Source organism: Mastigoproctus giganteus, chromosome 5 (genome assembly GCF_048544385.1).
Source record: "Mastigoproctus giganteus isolate SK-2022 chromosome 5, ASM4854438v1, whole genome shotgun sequence".
NCBI lineage: Eukaryota > Metazoa > Arthropoda > Arachnida > Uropygi > Thelyphonidae > Mastigoproctus > Mastigoproctus giganteus.
The window spans coordinates 69,940,308-69,962,827 of NC_143579.1; the positions used below are offsets into that span (position 1 = coordinate 69,940,308).

The 22,520-nt window shown below is 37.3% G+C and overlaps 1 protein-coding gene across 3 annotated transcripts in view; it reads left to right on the forward strand.

Annotated features, from left to right (window-relative positions):
* The window catches only part of LOC150085473 (uncharacterized), a 620,530-nt gene that overhangs the window by 146,334 nt on the left and 451,676 nt on the right, over positions 1–22,520 (forward strand). For all 3 annotated transcript variants that reach the window (XM_090374054.1, XM_090374052.1, XM_090374053.1), the window contains exon 5: positions 7,821–7,909. In XM_090374054.1, the coding sequence (XP_090230180.1) occupies positions 7,821–7,909 (89 nt within the window). The remainder of the gene's footprint in view (positions 1–7,820; positions 7,910–22,520) is intronic.

Sequence of the window (22,520 nt, forward strand, 5' to 3'; positions counted from 1 at the left end):
TACACTGATCAACAAATATTTAACGTGAATGAAACTGGTTTATTCTGGAAAAGGATGCCTTCCAGAACTTACATTTCTAAGAAAGAAAAAAATCAACCTGGATTTAAAGTGTCTAAAAATCGCCTAACACTTTTATTGGGAGGTAATGCTCAAGGCGATTTTAAATTGAAACCAATGCTTGTTTATCGGTCTCCAAATCCTCGTGCTCTAAAAGGCTACAACTATAGATCACTTCCAATTATTTGGCGATCAAATAAGAAAGCATGGGTGACCCAAGTCGTGTTCACCGACTGGTTTTCAAGCTATTTTTGCCCAGCTGTTGAAAAATATTGCAAGGAAAGCAACATCGCATTTAAAGTTCTACTAATTTTGGATTATGCCCCAGATCATCCAACTACACTCGGTTCATTATGTAAAAATGTAAAAATCATTTTTTTGCCACCAAACACAACATCTTTGTTGCAGCCCATGGATCAAGGGACCATTGCTACATTTAAGGTCTACTACATAAGAAAAACATTTGAACAGGCAATTGCTAAAACTACAGGAGATGATTCAATTTCCTTAACAGAGTTCTGGGAAAATTCTAACATCACATCAGACATGCAATAGAAAATATTCAGCATGCTTGGCAACAAATAAGTGCAAACATGTGTGGAGTGTGGAAGTGCATTTTGCCTCATTGTGCAAATAGTAGTGGTTTCGAAGAAACTGTTATAGAAGAAATAACAAATATTGGAAGAGAACTTGAATTTGATGAACTAGAAAATGATGATGTTCGGAAACTGCTCAATTCACACTCGGAAGAATTGACTGATGATGATCTCCTACTTTCATATCAAAAAAGAGCATTGGAAGAAGCCGACAATGATGCCGAAGAACGAGATAATGTGAAAGTGATGGAGTTCACTCTCAAGGAATTCGAAGATATCTTTCGAGCTGGGGAAGTCGTGAAACAAAAAATTATGGATGCTGACCCTATCCTCGATCGAAGCATGCAAATCGCTGAGATGTGGATAAAGCACTCTGCATCTACCAGCATATGTACGAAGATTTAAAGAAGGAGAAAACAGTTCAGTCTACGCTGCTAAAATATTTCAAAACATGGTAAAGATGTTTTCATCAGTGTAAGCTTACCTTTAGGAATGATATTTAGAATTTTTTTTGTTTTTATTTTGCTTTCTATAATTACAGTACTATATGACTGTTAATAATAAATTTAAATTATAAGTATATTATTTTTATCCTTTACTGTAATATTTCGTTAATAAACATATAAAAACTTATGTTTAAAATTTTTCTTTACCTATTTCCATCATGCTGGAACAAATTACCATATTTTACACATAATTATAACTTTGAATAATGTGAGTACTTCATGGGATTCATTAGTCACACTAATTGTGACCTAACTGTATTATCAACTGTGCACTAAGAAAGTTCAGTGCTGGTCTCCTAACTCCTAATATTTGGAAAGTGAAGTTCTGGGGAGGTACTTCTAATATCTGGAAAACGAGGTGCTGGGGATTTTAAGGACTGCTGGGAGTCATCGTGGAACAAATAAATACCTGGGCTGTGATAGAGTAACTAAGATACTTGCATGTACACCAATGCTAGGAGTAGAGTTAATAAATTTGATGAATCTGTGGTGCTGATCAAGGCAACAAAGGCAGATATTCTTGGGATATCAGAGACTTGGTGTCACACAATTATAAGGAATATAGATTTGGAATTTGTCGAGTACAATGTGTACAGAAAGGGAGGAGGTGTCATGCTGTTAGTTATGAAACACATAAAATCTAAGGAAGTGCATCCAGTTGACATGAGTGGACAGTACAGTCTTGAGTCAGTTTGTTGTGACCTAAGCACTGGGAAACAACAGTGCAGAGAAATACGAGTTGACCAGTAAATCAGATTATCTTCAAATGGGGGATTTTAACTTCCCAGATATTGACTGGAACTTGGGGTTGGCCACTTGCACACTAGCAAGACTTTTGTGGATTTATTGGATGATTGTTTTCTACAGCAGCATGTTCAAGAGGCAACCAGAGAGAGTAACACTCTTGATCTGATTATCAGCAGCGATTATTTGTGCATTAAGAATTTGCAAAATAATAAGAGAAGTTTACCTCAATATAGTGTGTAGAACACTTCCGTATGATACTCTCCAGAAATTAATCGTTTTAATTTCTGGAGAGTGTCATACGGAAGTGTTCTACATACTATATTGAGGTAAACCTCTCTTATTATTTTTACAAATATTGATATCAGCGTAGAACGTATTGAGCATTACAGCTCTGGTTCATACTATCTAATTAAGAATTTGCAGATAAAGGAATCACTAGGTGGCAATGATCACAGTGTACTGATGTGGGATTTACTTAAAGATGTAACTACCATCAGGTGGCAAAGGGAAAAAAGCATTTTGCTTTCATAAAGGTGACTACAGTTGTCTCAGACAGTTTTTAAATTCTATACAGCAGGAACAACTGATGATGTTACCAATAGGAAATTCAAAATGGGAAGCATTCATGGAATTAATCTTGGAAGCTACCAGGCTTTTCATACCAACTAAGAAATACTGTTCAAGGTCTAGGCCTAAATGGATGTCAGATGAAGTAATGAGACTTGTGGCAGAGAAGAAAAATGCATGAGATGAATATAAATTATTAGGAGACACAGATGCCTATAGTAGATATAAGATGGTGTATAATCAAGTCACAAAGCACAAAGGAGGTTAGGCAAGCAAAGGCAGATTACAAGAAATCTTTGGAAAAGGATGCAAAGAAAGAAAACAAGTTTACATAAGTAAAGACTTCTTTACTTATGTAAACTCTAGAAGAAAGTGGATGAATCAGATTGGTCCACTTGATACCTTGGTTCTATTGTTGATGATTCTGTTCAGGTAGCTGAAAAACTGAATGAGTATTTTGCATCTCCATTCACACATGAGGATTTCTGTAGGGAATGGAGGCCAGAAGCTTATCAAACTGTAACATGGAGTTAAATGATTTTGTAATAACCGAGAGCAAAGTGGAGGAGAAATTGTTGAAGTTAAACATAAAAAAGGCACCTGAGATTTATCCAGTTGTATTAAAGGAGGCATCAAAGTAAGCAAGCAGGCCCTTAGCCACAATTATGAGGGCTTCCTTGGACAGGGAAGGTCCTCATGGACTGGAGATATCCAAATGTATTCCCAATTCACCAAGGGAATAGAAAGGTGACACGAGTCACTAGTGACAACCAGTGACTCCATTATTTTTTCCTGTTCTGGAAAAAATAATGGAGTCACTGGTTAAAGAAGCACTGAAAGTTCATCTAGGCAAGTCTCCAGTTATAGTTCAGACACAGCATGGATTTGTTAAGGGGAAGTCTTGTCTGACCAATTTGATTGGATACTACAATGTGGTCACAAAGGAACTGGATGCAAAAATAATTTTGATATCATATACTTGGATTTTAGGAAAGCTTTTGGTACTGTTTCACATGGAAGGCTACTCTACAAGTTGGAGCAGTATGGCATTAAGGGAAAGTTGCTGCTATGGATAAAGGGATGGTTGAGTATGAGAAGACAGAGAGTGGTAATCAATCGACACTTCTCTTTGAGGACTAATATTATTAGTGGTGTCCCCCAGGGATCCGTGTTGGGCCCATTGTTGTTTTCTGTATTCATCAATGATATTGATGAAGGTATATCAGACTTAATGTCCAAGTTTTCAGACGATATTCGAAGGTTTGCAGGGTTGTTAATGATAGTATGCTACTGCAACAGCATCTGGAAAAGTTGAGCAGATGGGCTGAGAGGTGGCAACTAAAGTTTAACATTGATAAATGTAAAGTACTGCATATGGGTAGCAGTAACCTCAGAGTAATGTATCAACTGGGTGGTACTACTCTCAGGGTAGTGGAGAATGAAAAAGACCTAGGAGTAATTGCGCAGTCATATGAAGTTTTTTGAGCTGTGCAGACAGGTTGCAGAGCATCTCATGGTGTCTTGTCAGTGATATATCTAGGAATTTTGCTAGCAGGGATAAGGAGGTGATTATTTCCTTGTATAAGGCAATGGTCAAGCTACACCTTGGGGACTGCATACAGGTCTGGATGCCTCATTTTAGGAAAGATGTAGAGCTGCTGGAATGAGTACAGAGAAGGGCAACAACATTAGTGAGTGGAATAAATTGTTGCTGTTACCAAGAAAGGCTTAAGTACTGCAAATTGCAGCATCTGGAGACTAGGTACCTGGGAGGTTATCTGATTGATAAGACTTTAAACGGTTTGAGCAAGTTCAATGCTGATGGGATTCTTCCTCTTTCTCAGATTCTGCACCTGAGGGAGCATAAATTCAAATTGAGGAAAAACAGTTGTAGAATAGATGTGTGGTAATTTGTCTTTAGCCAGTGGGTGGTTGATTGCTGGAACAAACTTCCATCTGTTGTTGTGGAATTTGGCAGCTTAAATAAATTCAAGGCTGAACTAGACAAACTTTTGGAGTGAATGGATGGGTGAAACAGGAAAGTTTTCTTACTTTTTTTTTTTTTTTATAAGCTTGCTTTCTTGCTTCATATGCCTGTGCTAATGCTAGTGACGTAAGTATTTTGGGTTTGTCTTTGTCCAAGTTTGCTGATTTTTTTAAAGTTGGCAGTGTAATTAATGATAGTAATTACAGTATGCTACTTTAACATGACCTAGATAAATTATGAATGTGCTGAGAAATGGCAACTGACATGTTATGTGGGAAAATGAAAGGTCTACCAGCAGTAATCCTAGTAATATATCACTTGGTGGTATGAAATTCAAGGCAGTTGATAATAAAAAGTTGAGGGTAGCTATGAAGTCTGATGTGAAGGTCTCTGAGCAGTGTAGATAAACTAATAAGACAGCTCATGGTATGATATATAGGAACTTAACCAGAAGAGAAATTGAGGTGATTATTCCATTATGTATTGTGTTTTCTGATTGCACTTAGATTTTAAATGGAGAATTTGGAAAAACGATTTTATTGCATATATCTGACATACAAATTCACAAGTAAAGGTATCATTTTCTCAGTTGCAGGAGGACAGAAATGCCTTTTAGCTCCCCTGTTTCTATGTTTTAATACCTTTTAATACCTTCAATTTTAAGCCAGCATTTTATGAAAACGTCTTCTGCCTTATACCCATTTCATCAGACTACAAATTTATAACAAATTAAAACTGCATAAAACAGATAAAACTACCATACTGCACAAAACAGATAACGATCACCCATTGGATTACAAACGAGGAAAATCAAATGATTATCAATGCCACTAATTTGGACTGATCACACTGCTTTTTTTGCACATGTAGATTTCAGTGGAAAGAAGCAGGGGGTCTGGGGAGGATTAAGCAATAACAAGAGTGGCCAACCTTTTGAGTGACATTTCTTTCTTATAAAGAAAGGTCACATTTCATAAGAAAGAAAGTCTTTTTTTTGCATAGATTCTTAAAGATAAATGCAATTGTTGATATGAGTTCAAGATTGCTGTCGTCATATTTTCTATATTATAAAATGTTTTTTTTGTAAAAGTAAGATTTTACAGAATCCTGATTTTAGAGTGCTGGATTTTATGGAGTTTACTATATTATAATGATACTTAAAACCATTCAATAGTAATTATTATTGAATAGTTTTAAGTATACATTATAGGTTTCTAAAAGTTGAAGATGTAAAAAAAAATTCAAATTTAAAAACATTAACCCAATCTGGCCTCTCCCATGTAGCTCTTTTGCTTTTTCTAACATGCAGTTTTTTAATGTTTTTAAAAAATTAGACACTGTAACTGTGGTCATAAAGACTAAATTATACTATTTAGAGACTGAATGGCATAATTCAGCAGTAGTCACTCTCTTGAACTCCAGACTTAGTAATGAATTCCAAAAAAAGGGAGTTTGAAACATTGTTCAAAGTTCAGCTAATTGTTGCTTTATTTGGATGCCATTGCAACCTTTTACCTTAAACTAATAAACTTACATTTATGCCAAAATAATTTATACGGTGTGAAGTTTTAATTTTTAGTCTTTTTAGTTAATATTTATAGGATTATTTTATTATTATTGATCAAGGAAAAAAATTTTCAGTAATTATCTGTAGTATCTGTAGTTCCAAAGACTGAATTTTTATTTTAAAAAATATGGTATTTTTTACACAGGAAATTTTCAAAATAATGACCTTGTCTAGTTACACATATTTTTTTTTCCATTGGTTATATAATTGTGCAAGAAGAGCTTTTTTTTTTAAAAAGCTTTTGATTGCCTTTGCCTTAAATGCCATAACTTCGGCTTTGTTGAAAAATCATTTTCCTTTAATTGAGTCCTTTTGGTTTGGGGAAAAAAAAAATAATAAAAATCACATGGTACAAGGTTAGGTAAATTAGGTAGATGTTGTAAGAAAGTTACCAAACATTTTCGAGGGTATTCAGAAGTTATTTTTGCATATTGAGAGAAGTATGGAGTGACATTGTTTTACAATTTTCCTTGCCCATGGATCGTGTCTCTTCTTTTTGATTCCATTTCTCAAGTGTATGTTTAATGATTTCTAGGTAGTAATAGCCTTAGTAATAGTATATCTCCTCTTATAAATTCTTAGTGAATTACTCCTTTTCAGTAAAGCAAATAATTGTAATATAACTTTATTTTCCATCCAGAAGATTGATGTTTTTTATTTGGGTCATAAAGATGATACCATGTTTCACTTCCTATCAGTATTATTTTTAGAAATCCTAGATCACGATTGCAACACTTACTCTGAAAATTTAATTCTTATTTCCATCTGATATACTGCTGAAAACTGGGAATAAGGAAGTTACATAAAATTCTTTTCATATTTAAGATATCAGATGTGATGGCTTGGTAAATATCATATTAGAATTATATACAATTTGAGAGGAACTGTCTTTCAGCTATTTTGGTATACATCAGTTACTTCTTTGGCCAGTTCAGTCTGAAATGCTTTGATGCAGGAGACATAATTGTTAATGTCTCCTGCATCAGAAATAAAATGATGAACTTGCACGTCAAGTTCATCATTAATTGATGTCTAGGCTTTCTGCACCTTACATCATCCGCACTGATGTTATATCCATCTTTGGACCTCCTTTACCATTCATATATTCTATTTGTTGATAAAACTTTTTTTATTTTGTGTTTAAACAATAATTTTTGATGTCACTGAAGCTGATTTCTTCAGCAAAAGTGAAATTTTATAGATCTTTGTTCAAAAAGTTGCATTTTTAAAAATAACACTGTGAAATTACTTGCCATCAATAGTATATAACAGTAAACCATTGCCGCCTCCGTAGCCAGGTGGGAAGGAGCAGCAGTGCGTAGCACACGCTTCTTGATTAGACCGGGGTTCGAGCCCGTCACCATCAAATACGGAGGATGCGGAAAGGTCAGGGAATGACCACCGCATATCCTGGAGCAATATGGCCTTAGTTGCTAATGCTCCTAAAAACCAAATAACAAACAAACAAACAGTAAACCATTGCAATGCATTGTAAACACCACCTGCTGAAAATAGTTGCAAATATTCTAGGTTTCAAAATGAAATAAATATATTTTAATAATGTGCTTTATTGTTAGACACAATAAAATGAAGAGTCACATGATGACATTGTCAGATATTTTCAATATCCGCAACACGCTGTGTTATATCCAGTTAGAGTTTGGAATCTTTTTTTTTTTTTGATATTTTATAGGCTTGCTTATAAATTCATTTTTTATTGGTTTGTAATAAACAAATTGATTAATTTAACCCCCAATACATATAATAAATTAGATCTTTTATTAACTTGATAGGTGAAACCAAAAGGCGAACCTTGTCAGTTGATAGCAGTGACTCTAAAAAGTGTGCAAAGAGGCAAAAATTTTACAGTTATCAAGTTTTGGTAAGTGATTTATCTATTAAACATTTATATATTAGTATTAGTCATGTGACACAAGGAAACCTTGTGTCACATGACTAATACTAACAGCCAAAAAAAAAAGCTGGAACAGCAAAAAAATTAATTAAAAAATAATAAATAAATAATAAAATTAATTATTTATTTGACTTATTCCTCACGTAAATACCTATTCAACTGATCTTTGAATTTCTCCAACTGTTGTTTGTTATTCGGTTTTTAGGAGCATTAGCAACTAAGGCCATATTGCTCCGGGGATATGCGGTGGTCATTCTTTGACCTTTCCGCATCCTCCATATTTGGTGGTCACGGACTCGAACCTCGGTCTAATCAAGAAGCGTGTGCTATGCACTGTTGCTCCTGCTCATCTGGCTACAGAGGCGCCTCTCTAATTGTTAGTCTAGGCTTCCTGCGGAGCCACCTTATTCCAGTAATTAACAACTCGTTGATTAAAAGAAAACTTCCTGCTATCCAGTCTGTACCTCCCATCCCATAATTTGAATTTATGACCCCTAGTTCTGGAATCATTTATAACAATGAAAATTTTACTTTAATTATTTTACTTTCTCTTCTTAGAGCCTTATACACCTCAGTTAGGTATTCTTTAAGGTGCTTAGCTACAAAGTTCTTTAGTTCACACAATTGATGTTTTTTTTTTTTTTTTTAGGTGCAGCCTCCATGCTTGAGTAGAGTATTCCAAGTGTGGTCTTACAATTGCCTTGTACAGTGGAATTATGACCTCTTATCTATACAAGCAAATGTTCAATGGATCACTGATAGGACACCATGGCCTTCTTTGCTACCCGTCTACTCTGCATGGACAACTTCATATCTGACCATCTTGTAACTCCCAAATTCCTTTCTTCCTCTACTATTTTTAATTCGTCCCCACCAAGAGTATAAGTTATTTTGGGATTCCTGTTCCCCAGTGTAAGACTTTGCATTTTGCTGCATTAAAACATAGCTGCCACTTTTCTGACCATTCCTGAAGTCTATCTAAGCTGCCCCGAAGAAGCATGGCTTCTCACTAATCATTTACTACACTACTAATCTGCAAATCATCTGCAAATTTTGACATTAAACTTTATATTTAAAAATGTTCTTGTTTATACTCCGGACGACCACCAGGTCAGTGGAGTTTATAATAAATCATCAATACAAACGTTAATCGTATTTAGCAGTCATGGGCTCAAACCCCGGTCCACTCAAAGAGTGTGTGCTGCTGCACTCTCGCTCTAGATTCTCACTCCCTCACTCGACTATGTCAAACCTGCTTTCTTTGTCAATATCATTCAAGAAAATCAAAAACAAACTGATCTCATTACTTAGGAACCTGACTTTTTGCATTAGAACAATCTGAAGAGTAGCCATTAATCATGACCTTCTATCCCCTACTGTGCAGCTACCCTTGATTCATCTAAAGATTTTTCCTATGATTCCAACATATGTCAGCTTATGCAGTAACCTTTCATGCGTGACTGAGACCAGTCTTGCTGAAATCTAAGTAAATAATGTTGAAATTATTTTATACACCCAGCTCATCAGTGACTCTCAAAATAGCTGACCAGGTTCATTAAACATAATTTATCTTTAAAAACTGTGTGTGTGTTTTTCTTCAGAATTCTTTTTGTGCCTGAATGATCACTGCTGCACTCTTGATCATTGCTTCCCAACTACCGAAGTCAAATTTTTTCTAGTAGGATTTTCCCTACCACCAAAGCCAGACTGACCAGTCAGTAGTTTCCCAGTTTACTTTTAGAACTGCCTTTATATATTAGCATTAGCATTAGCAAGGACACATGATGCAAGAAAGCAAACTAATATAGCATCAGCCAAAAAAAAAAAAAAAAAACACACTCCTCATTTCACCCATCCGCTTGCTCCAAATGTTTGTTTAGTTCTGCCTTAAATCTCTTTAAGCTGTCAACTTCTACAACAACAGATGGAAGTTTGTTCCAGCAATCAACTACCCACTGGCTCAAGGCAAACTTCCACACATCTATCCTACAATTGTCTTTCCTCAATTTGAATTTATGCCCTCTCAGGCATTCTGAGCAAGAGGAACAATCCTATCAGCATCGAGCATGCTCAAACCATTCAAGGCTTTATACACCTCAATCAGATCACCTCACAGGTGCCTAGTCTCCAGACACTGTAATTTGCAAAACTTAAGCCTTTCTTTGTAAGAGCAACCATTTGTTCCGTTCACTAATCTTGTTGCCCTTTTCTGTACTCATTCCAACAGCTTTACATCCTTCTTAAAATTTGCTGCATTATAGCCTTAGTTGCTGATGCGCCAATAAAACCCAACAACAAACAAACACAAACCTTCTTAAAATGAGGCCTCCAGCCTGTACACAGTACTCAAGGTGTGGCCTGACCATTGCTTTATACAAGGGAATAATCACCTCCTTCTCCCTGCTAGAAAAATTTCTGTATATCATTGACAAGACACCATGAGCTACTTTTGCAGGGGAATGTCGTAGGTGAAGTAAACATTGGCAGTGAGCTAGATGATTTTGTAATAACTGAGAGGAAAGTGGAGGAGAAATTGTTGAGGATAAACATAAAAAAGGCACCCGGAGTGGATGGGATCTATCCAGTTATATTAAAGGAGGCAGCAAAGGAAGTAAGCAAACCCATGGCCATAATTATGAGAGCTTCTTTGGACTCAGGGGAGGTACCCATAGACTGGAGATGTGCAAATGTAACCCCAATTCACAAAGGAGGATCAAAGGCTGACACAAGTAATTATAGACCTGTTAGTTTAACTTCGGTTCCAGGAAAATTAATGGAGGCACTGGTTAAAGAAGCACTGCAGGATCATCTGGACAAGAATTCAGTTAGAGCTCAGACACAGCATGGTTTTGTTAAGGGCAGGTCTTGTCTGACCAATTTGATTGGATACTATGATGTAGTCACAAAGGAACTGGATGCAGGGAATAACTTTGATATTATATATTTGGATCTTAGAAAGGCTTTTGATACTGTTGCGCATGGAAGACTGCTGCACAAATTGGAGCAGTGTGGCATTGGAGGCAAATTGCTGCTATGGATAAAGGGATGGTTGAGTGGCAGAAGACAGAGAGTGGTAATCAATGGACACTGCTCAACGTGGACTAATGTTATTAGTGGAGTTCCTCAGGGTTCAGTGTTGGGTCCATTGTTGTTTTCTGTATTTATAAATGATATAGATGATGATATATCAAGCTTAATGTCCAAGTTTGCAGACGATACAAAGGTTGGCAGGGTTGTTAAGGACACTACTGATGCTATGCTGCTGCAACAGGATCTGGAAAGGTTGAGCAGATGGGCTGAGAGGTGGCAAATGAAGTTTAACATTGACAAATGTAAAGTACTACATATGGGAAACAGTAACCGCAGATCAACGTATCAACTTTGTGGTACTACGCTGACAGTGGTAGAGAATGAAAAGGACCTGGGGGTAATTGTGCAGGCAGAAATGAAGTTCTCTGAGCAGTGTAGACGAGCTGCAAGAGTAGCTCATGGTGTCTTGTCAATGATATACAGGAATTTTTCTAGCAGGGATAGGGATGTGATTATTCCCTTGTATAAGGCATTGGTCAGGCCACACCTTGAGTACTGTATACAGGTCTGGAGGCCTCATTTCAAGAAGGATGTAGAGCTGCTGGAACGAGTACAGAGAAGGGCAACAAGATTAGTGAATGGAACAAAGGGTTGCTCTTACGAAGAAAGGCTTAAGTTTTGCAAATTACAGAGTCTGGAGACTAGGCATCAGTGAGGTGATCTGATAGAGGTGTATAAGGCTTTGAATGGCTTGAGCATGCTCAATGCCGATGGGATTCTTCCTCTTGCTCAGAATAATCACCTGAGAGGGCATAAATTCAAATTGAGGAAGGACGGATGTCGGATAGATGTGCGGAAATTTGCCTTTAGCCAGCGGGCAGTTGGTTTGTGGAATAGACTTCCATCACTTGTTGTTGAAGTTGATAGCCTAAACAAATTTAAGGCTCAGCTGGACAGGTATTTCGAACGAACGGAGGCGTGAAATAGGAGTAGTGGTTGTGCTTTTTTTTTTTTTTTTTTTTTTTTGGCTGATGCTGAATAAGCTTGCTTTCTTGCATCATATGCCTCTACTAATGCTAATGCTAAATTGGTCAGACAAGACTTCCCCTTAGCAAACCCATGCTGTGTCCGAGCTATAACTGAAGTCTTGTCTAGATGATCCTGCAATGCTTCTTTAACCAGTGCCTCCATTAATTTCCATGGAACAGAAGTTAAACTAACAGGTCTGTAATTACTTGTTTCTCCCTTTGAACCTCCTTTGTGGATTGGGGTCTCATTTGCATATTTTCAGTCCATGGGTACTTCCCATAAGTTCAAGGAAGCTCTCATAATTATGGCTATGGGTTTGCTTACTTCCTTTACTTATATAACTGTATAGATTCCATCCACCCCAGGTGCCTTTCTTATATTTATCTTCAACAATTTCTCCTCCACTTTACTCTCAATTATTACAAGATTATCTAGAATACTGCCAGAGTTTAATTCACCTCTGGCATTCCCTTCCCTGAATAACGGCACCTGCATAGTCAGGTGGACAGGAGCAGCAGTGCGTAACACACTTCTTGATTAGACTGGGGTTTGAGCGAGTGACCACCAAATACAGAGGATGTGGAAAGGTCAGGGAATGACCACCGCATATCCCGGAGCAATATGGCCTTAGTTGCTAATGCTCCTAAAAACCAAATAACAAACAACAAAACAAAGAATGTAGATGAAAAATATTCATTTAGTTTGTTTGCTACCTGAGCAGGATCATCAATAGTTGAACAATTGATATCAAGTGGACCAATCTGATTCATCCCCTTCTTTCTAGAGTTTTACATAAGTAAAGATGTCTTTGCTGTTTTTCTTTGCATCCTTTGCCAAAAAGTTCCCGTAATCTGCCTTTGCCTGCCTAACCTCCTATGTGATTTGATTACAGACCAGCTTATATCTATCCTTAGCTTTTGTGTCACCTGTTAATTTATATGTAACCCATCCATTTTTCTTCTCTGCCACATGTCCAATTTGTTCATCTGATATCCATTTAGGCCTAAATCTTAAACAATATTTCTTAGTTGTATGAAAAGCCTAGTAGCTTCCAAATTCCAATTCTGCACTGCTTAAGTCTGTGTGACACCATGTCTCTGATTTCCCAACAATATCTGCTTTTGATGTCTTGACTAGCACTTCAAGCTCATCAAATTTATTAACTATACTCCTAACATTGGTGTACATGCAAGTATATATGCACCTGTTTCTACTATTAGTTACCCTAACACAACTCATGTATTTACTTGTTCCAATATGACTCCAAGCAGTCCTGGAAATCCCCCATTGCCTTTCTTTGCAGGCTGCTGCTCAACAAGCACAGACCAATCTGAGAAAAATTCTACACCTTGAGCCTTGCACAATCTCTCCAGGGCCGAATTGATCAACAAAGCTCTCATCATATACTCCCTTCTGTTGTGTCTGGGCAGAATTGCAGACACTTTCAAATTCAACTGTAACTCACGGTTTTTTTTCAACATTGACCTGTACTTGTTAAGTAATTCCGCTGGTCTCCTTCCCTTAATATCATTAGTGCTAACGTGTACAACAATATCACCCTTTGTGCCCTTAAAAGATGATATCTGCTGTACGTCAGCAACCTTTGCCCCTTTGAGACATAATCTGGTCTTGTTCCACCTATCCTTTTTGCACAATATGTTTCCCGTTTCCCTGACAATAGAGTTACTGACAAAAGCTAGTTCCTTTGGGACTGGTGCATTCTGCCTTGGGGGTTGCCGCTGTGTTGCATGATATTCAAATGAAAGCTCTGGCATTGATCTGGGCAGCTGAGAGCTTGATGGGCTCCTGAATTTAAATCCTTTGAGGGCATCCACCCTGTCCTTCAAGCTCTCATATAGGCCCATAACAACACTGAGTTGTCTCCTGATTTCCTCACACTCCTTACATCGCGCGCACACACACACACACAAAGATATTCCCCTTGGCAATACCATGTCCCGTTCCTGATAGCTCCACATCAAAAAAGCAGTGCATTTTAAAAGGCTATGATTCAGAGGACAACCGCCCCCGTCAGTTCTTCCCTGAGCCACAGCACTCCCATTAGTTTGAGCCTTTTGCTTTGCTGCTATGGTCCGAGTCATGATTTCTATTCAATTTCAAATAAAATTCCAATACAAAATATAACCCTAAACTTATATCCCAATGCAGTTATAACACTATATACAGGGTGATTCACTACCAGTGCGACAAACTTGCAGGAGGTGTAGGGGGCACAAAGACGAATCGGAATCACATAGCATTGCAGGGTCCAAAATGCCTTCATCATGCGGTAGAGGACATTTAATGGGATGTCCATTAAATTCGATTGGGGAATACCCAATCGAAGGCAATCCGAGTACGAGTACTCGAGCGATAGGCCAACGATTGGGTATTCCCCAATCCACTGTATGGAGGATACTGTCAACAAACCAAATGAGTTCATACCATCTGCAATGCGTCCAATCATTGGAGCCTGTGGATTATCCACTCCGGAGGACTTTTGCTACTTGGTTTCTACAACAGAAACAGTTCGCAAATGCTGACTTCCAGCGGGATCGCTGTTCACACGACATCCTGGTTAACGTCCTCTACTGCATGACGAAGGCATTTCAGACCCTGCAATGCTATGTGATTCCGATTCGTCTTTGTGCCCCCTACACCTCCTGCAAGTTTGTCGCACCGGTAGTGAATCACCCTCAATATGTATTTCATTATCGAATATTATCTCCGAGTTACATTATATGACTTTCTTATCTCCTGTTAAGTTTTATGTATTAATTTATAATGTTTGTAAAAACTAGGTTGTTATGTGTATTTAGTTAAAAAAAGTACAGTTTAATTGACAATGAAATTTAATAAGATTAGTAAATTTTACTGATTAATTGATACCACTGTAGTTGCTATCTAGTTTTCCGTTAAACCTAATGCTGTCTAGTTCGGGTATACATTGTAACATATGACAATGGAGGCAAGTTATGAATGGTAAATCTACAGACACAAGGTATTAATTACTTTCAAAATCGTGCTATCTAAATTCAAAATAAACCATGGAGCTTGACTAAGTCTATGAGCTACTTATAGAAAATAATTTAATGTAACAATTAAGTCAATAATCCGGCTAAATATAATTAAAAACTTAGCTTTTGCGGGAGCTGCAAAACTTGTCCAAAACGTGGATTAGATACCCTTACTAGGAATATAAAGCAACTCTAGAAAATAAATTAATAGGCCAATTTAAAAAGCAAATAGGCAAATAAATTAATAGGCCAATAAAAAAGCAAAAATTTAAGAAAACCTCTCTATTAGCTGGAGCTGTAAAAACATTGGTGATACATTGGCACTTCTCCAGTCCAAGAGAAAACCTTCTGAGTCCCTTGGTGCTCTCTTAATTAACCTTAATGTTAAATATGCTGTCTTGCTGCCTCTCTCACAAATTACTGGCTGTATTCATCAACTCTATAGCCTTACTTGTTTTTACGCTCAAGAGTCTCTCTAATAAATAATCTTATGAAATTTAAATATAGCTAATTGCATGCTTCCCAGCTTCACTCCCACATTTTCTCCAGGCGCCTCCGTAGCCAGGTGGGAAGGAGCAGCAGTGCGTAGCACACGCTTCTTGATTAGACCGGGGTTCGAGCCCGTCACCACCAAATACGGAGGATGCGGAAAGGTCAGGGAATGACCACCGCATATTCCCGGAGCAATATGGCCTTAGTTGCTAATGCTCCTGAAAACCAAATAACAATAACAACAATAACATTTTCTCCACACCACGAATGGTTTTTGTTTGTAAATATTGAGTAAAGTACCTATTCAATTCAACAATATCAGCTTGATTATTTAAGACTTTTCTGCATCCATTACACAACAGTCTGATCTGATTTTCTCTTTTCTTCTTTGTATTCATGTACATGAAAAACTCTTTGTATTTTAATACTACATTACATAAGGAATTAAATGCATTTGAAATTTATTTTATATTCTTATGGAATGATACACAACTACACACATACACACATAAGAAGTGACCAAAAAAAGTTTTCAGTTATCCTTCAACAAAGAATGGGGTGGTGTGCAGCAGTCATACACAAAATAGAATGGGCCAGAGCATGATGGAGAAAGAAATCATTTTTTAGTATGCCCATATCTTGTGATCTTTTTTGCCCACACATTTCATATATGTATAGTTCACTCAATGTCAATCAGCATGCCCTTACATCAGAACCAACTTGCCTGGCCTTTAGACTTTCCATTGCAAAATCTGTCACTTTGTTTTAGAATTGTACCCAAAAACTTATGTTTCTTCACTTGTAATGATCTGAGAAATTAAATGTGGGTCTCTGAAGTGATACCTGATGTCCTTGACAGACGTTGACCATATGTTAAATTAAGGTTTTAAAAGTTACAGTTGCTTGGTTTTAATGGATACTTGGGTTACAGAATAATTCTTTATGGATAATTTGATAATATTCAAGATTATTTTGAATATTAATTACAATATTTACAATGTACAATATTTACAACATATAATATACAATGTATAGTAGTATAGTATCTTATGTAGGACGGCACCTGAACGAAAGTTCAACTCCGTCTTTGTACACTGTGATGGTTACGGAGCACTGTAACAGGCCAGAAATGTGTGTAACGTTATGTTCGTGCAGTGTGTGTGTGTTGTTGTGTTGTTTAGTTGTTTCTGGCCGTTTTGTCACCAGGCAGGCGATCACCTGGAAAGCCTGCCCAGTGTCCGTCTACACCACGGGGAGGTAGGCCACAGCTGCGCAGGAACCATGGCCAACCTCAACAGTCACGTACTGAATGTCCAAAGAGGGTTTGGAGCCATTCAAAAAAAAAAAAAAAAAAAAAAAAGGAACCCCGTGCTGACAACAGCACACACACACACACACACACACACACACACACACACACACACACACACACACACACACACACACACACACACACACACACACACACACACTCCCAGGAGACAGGACAGCAGAAGATGAAGAAATAAGGATGAGAATAGCATAAAGTAAAAAAAAAAAAATAATAATAATTAAAAAAAAAAAATATATATATATATATAAAAAATAAGTAAATAAAAAAATAAATAAAAAATTAAAAAAAATAAATAAATAAAATTTAAAAAAAATATATGTATAAAATAAAATAAAAAAAAAAAGTAAAATAAAATCTTTATCCATTTCTTGCCCACATCTTTGTGTAGTGGTGCCCAAAGTGGTCCACAAAGAGAAAGGGTGTATTGTCAAACAGAAGTAGTAATGTCATTCAATCATGATCGGCAGGAACAAGTTCTGATATAATTCTGAATTTTGTTAAACTGGAGTGGTGTCAGAAATCTCTGGTCGATGATGGTATCACTGAGCAGAGGTTTAGTTGAAGAGAGTCTTGATAAAGGATGAGTCAGAAAAGTGCAACATCTGTTAAAATCTTTGCGTGTTCTTGAAAGCCACAGCAATTTTGTATATGACATCATCAGGACGACGAGGCAGCGCACAGTTGTATTATGATTTATGATGTGTTTTCAGTTTCATTTCTTGAATTAACATTGAGGTTGAGAGACTTCCTGTGATTAAAAGCAGCATTGCAGAAGGTTTGAAGGGCCTGGAAATTGTGGACAGAAATGAGTGTCTTCTCACCTCCGGGACACAAGTTTGGTACTGTTGCCTTAAGAGCCGATCTTAGATCCTCGTAGATGGAGCATTCAAAAAGTACGTGAGGAAAGTCTTCCAGTAGCCCACATCGACAGGAGACTGTATTGGAAAGTCTGAATTGGTAGAGTTTTGCATTAAGCGAACCATGACCAGTTAGTATGTAGGAGGTAAACAGTGAGGGTGAAAACCATTTTCTGGTGGATGATGAGAGTAGTGCAGTTACGTCGGGAACGAAATTTTTGGTGATAGCTCCTTTTTTCGGTAGAATTCCATCTATTCTGCCAGGTGTTCACAAATTCCAGCATCTGGTTCGCTCAGTTTTGGGATCAGCCTGAGGGTTAACAATGATTCCCTGAAATTCCGTAGAAATGCCTTTGCGGATGTGAAAGCAAAGCCCTCTAAACACAACATGCAAGTCAAGTGGTATGGTGCCTGCAAGAGTCTGTTAAGCTGGAGTTGATACTGTTCGGCAAACGTGAAGTAGGCTAAGGAGAAAACAACGTTGAATAGTGGATAACTTGGTTTGTACTGTTTTGAGTGCAGTACGTCTAAACCAAAGGCTGGCAGCATAGGTTGTAATTGGGATTATGGCAGCATTATAAAATAGATGTAGGGTTTTAGTTTTCAGTCCCCAGTCTTGTCTGGTAATTTGGAGCAGCATTGCGGTAAAACTCTTAACTTTGACGGACAGATGTTGAATATGCTCAGTAAAGGAAAAGCGGTCGTCGATGATGACTCCTAAATATTTGGTGCTTCGGACAAGTGGAAGTGATTTCTTGTCAAGTTTTACAACTGGTGGTCTGCGATAGTCTTATTTGTGTTTAAAAATCATGATCTTCGATTTTGTTGGGGATAATTTTAATTTGTTCTTAGAGGACCAGGACGATAATTCAAAGAGTACTTTATTGGCATAGAGTTCTAATTCAGATCTTGAGTTTCCATTCACTAAAATGATAATGTTATCTGCATATGCAAGTTGTTGCACATTTTGAAATTCAGTCGTCCTAAGCAGCCAATCATCGAGAACTAGGTTCCAAATCAAGGGACCCAAAATTGATCCTTGGGGGCAACCACGGGAGACAGATCTGTTAATCTTCGTGCTTTTAGTGATGACGGTGACGGTGCGATCAGCAAAGTAGTTTCTAACAAGTTTATAAAGCTGAAGAGAGCAGTAGACTCAGTAGACTCCGTTCCTGATTGGAACGGAGTCTACTGAGGGCACTCTCCCACCATAAAGTATCAAAAGCGCCCTCAAAATCGATAAAGATTGCCATAACGTACTTGGAAGTGGAGCAGTCAATGAGGTGGTGGAGTTCTAATAAGGCGTCTTCGCATCCAAGCCCTTGCCTAAATCCGTATTTAAGAGAGGATGTGGAGTTTGTGGCTCCCTGCAGTGTGGTTATTTTATTGGCGATTAATCTCTCTAACACTTTTCCCAGGTGAGAGAGCAAGGCTATGGGGCGGTAGGATCTGGCATTATCTAGTGGCTTACCAGGTTTATGTAAAATCTTAAGAATGGCGTGTTTCCATGGTTTGGGAAGCATTCCAGTATTTAAGCAGTTGTTAAATAATTTAAGTAGAACTTTGGGCCTTAGGTCATAAAAGTGTTTGATAAATATATTGTCAATCAGGTCATCGCCAGGACATTTGTTTGACTGAATTTTATTCAAGATTGAAGTAAGTTCTTCTGCAGTTAATGGACTTGTTTCTTCTAAAGGAAGGTATTTTTGGTTTAAATCTCGAATAGATAGATGGTGTGAAGTGTCAATAGTGAGATCATCATTAGGCAGCAGTTGGTCCAAGACGGCATTTATGGAGTCTGTTAGTGTAATAGTTTCCATACTGTTGGAGGTAATTGAGTTGGAGGTAAATGTCACACAAGATCATTTTATTTTTAGCAATTTTATAGATGATGCCCCAAGGATTATTATTCCCAGACATACGGACAAAAAATTGTGCCAGGATTGCAATTTGCTTTCTTAAATCAATTTTACGTATTTTCTTTTGAGAGTTTTGTATTCTTCATGTAATCTGTTGACTTCTTCTTGAGGCCAACTACGCCGTCTTGGTATTGTATATTATATATATTGTATATATAATATACAATATTCAATTTATTATAATTACAGTATTTTACAACGACCTTTAGTATATCATAAGTAATAAATTAATCAGTGTACAAGTTAGTGCAAACACATCATATTAGTACGCAGATAAACTCTGAATTAGCATAAATATGCAAAAGCGGCATCATTTAAGTTATATCTCATATTGTGAATACCTTCACAACGAGTTGCCGTGATATTGCACTACTTCGAATAAGTAACACTTCACCAAAGGAGAAGACTGTTATTACTTATTCTCAGTGGATACCACCACCACCCAGATGGCACCGTATCAGGGCTATTTAGCCCTTCTTTGGTGGGTGGGTAAGTACTTTAGTGATGCAATGATGAAAAAACAGTTATGAAGTATAACTCCACAATATGAGAGATGCCTGATGGTGTATAACATAAATTAAGACTGAATGTGTTAAGGACTTTAGCCTCAGGCTGCGAGAGATTTAGACAACCTACAAGTTACTAACTTGTACATTGTCTAAATCTCTTGCAGCCTGAGGTTAAAACTCTTAACACATTTCAGTAATTAATTAATTAATCAATATAGCTTAACTGGAAATCCTTAGAGATACTCCCCTACCTTGTTAACTTGGGAAAGCTTACCTGTTTTTTGCAATCCTGGAGTGGAATTTTCTGAGAAGTACATGGAGTGGTCTGGGAAAGAGGGGGTTCATATAGGTTAATGTTAATTTTGGTGTAGCCAATGGGAAGATAATTTTTGGGCACTGGGATATATTATGGGGATACATTAACCTTGTCACACCAGCACTCCTGGAGTGCTGGTGACAAGGTTAAGGTAGGAGAGTAACCTATGGATTTAGTTGTTTATAGTTGTTGGATTCTTCTTTTCAGGCTTTTCTACTTGGAATAGATTATAATAGGCACTATGGAAGATGACTCCTTGTTTCTTGTTTATTGCTGAGCTTCTAAAACATTTTATGAAGTAGACTTCTTCTGGAGCATGATGAATCTGTTGAAAGTACTAAGGTGTTGGTAAATTCCATGTTCCTCTGCAGAAAAGGGCATGAGCGGCTGTTTCGGATTTGTGGATTCTGCTATGTTGGTTGTCTTTCTTGTGTTCCTGTATTCTTTTTTTCAGTCTTCTATATGATTCACTGATGTAGATTGAGTTGCAGGAGCTTTGGATATAGTATATCGGGCCACTGGGGTTGGATTGTTGATGTTGATTCTTGGAAAGCCTTGGATTGGGTTCCTGCATAGAATGTAGATATGTTATAGGGTTTTGCTGCTTTTGCTATAATGCTGCTGATTCCTGGAATGTATAGTATGATGAGCTGGTTCTTTTTTTTTCTTTTTTTTTTTTATTTTTCTGATGGGTATTGTAGCTGTTGCCCACCATTAGTTTAAGCAATAGACCCTTGTCAACCACAGGACAAAACCTTTTACAAAAAATTTCTTAACTCCCCTCCCCCATTCCAAATGACAGTCTGAAGAAAATTCCTATCCCTGAAGCCAGAGACCACATCAACATCACGGCCATCAACACCCTCAAGCAGTTCAAGTACTAGGAGAAAATCAAAAAAAGATGCAACATCTCAAAACAAGAAGCAGCAACCATTGGGAATGCGAAAGATATCTCTATTCAAATAGCATACAAGGGTAATGTCACAGTCATCCTAAATCAAGAAGACTATCACCAGAAAATCCTAGAGCACCTATTAGACCAAGAAGCCTACAAACCCATCAACAGGGATCCCACAAGTTCACTAGAAATAAAGAAAAAGAAGCTCACCTCTCTTCTGGAACAAAAGAAGATTTAACAGGTTTTCTTCAACAAATGCAACCCCAGAAACTCAGAAGCTCCTTCACCTTTTGCATACATCAAAGTTCACAACCCAGGATTCTCCATAAGACCCATTATAGATGGAAGATTCCACCCTGGAAAACAAATCTGTCTAGCTAACCAAGCTCCTCAGGAACATATTATTCAGAATTACTTACTCAATCCACATCCTTTGATGTAGAATCGGTGTACACCACCATTCTACTGCAAAACACAAAATCCATCATATACAATAATCCAGACAAAATATCCATATTTTGATTACCCAAGCCCATTAACGTCATCTGACATCTTGAATCTAATTGACTTTTCTGCAGGACAATCCTGTTTCCCCTTAACTGATCTTTCTTTATCCAGATTTCAGTTCTCAGCTTGGGCAACTCCCTATCTCCCCTCCTGGCAGAAACCTTTATTGGTAACCTTTCTAGACTAGTAGCCCATAAAACTGAAGATGTAAATCAGATATGCAGATGACATTCTCTTTGCTTGGAATCAGGGCATAGTCTGCCTCTTCAACTTCCATCATAACTTCAAAAGCTTCCACCACAAAATCAAATTTAAGATAGAAACAGAAAAGACAAACAACTTCCATTCTTGGACTTCCTCTACTCAAGAACAGATAATCTAGATAAGACAACAGTATATAAACACAGGATGTATCCACAGGCAAAGGATGCAATCTAAACTTCAGGCTGCATTCTCTGTCACATCACTTCTCAACCAAAATAGCCATCATCAGGACCTACACTAATAGTGCCTTAAGAATTTACATACAGAATTTCTAAAACAGGAAATCACAACCATAAAGGCAGTAAAAGCCTTGAAGAATCAGTATTCTCCAACATTAGTAGACTGAATCATCAATAGAACTCTCACAGTAGCTACAACCTCCCTGCAGAAGAAAGAAGAAATACCAA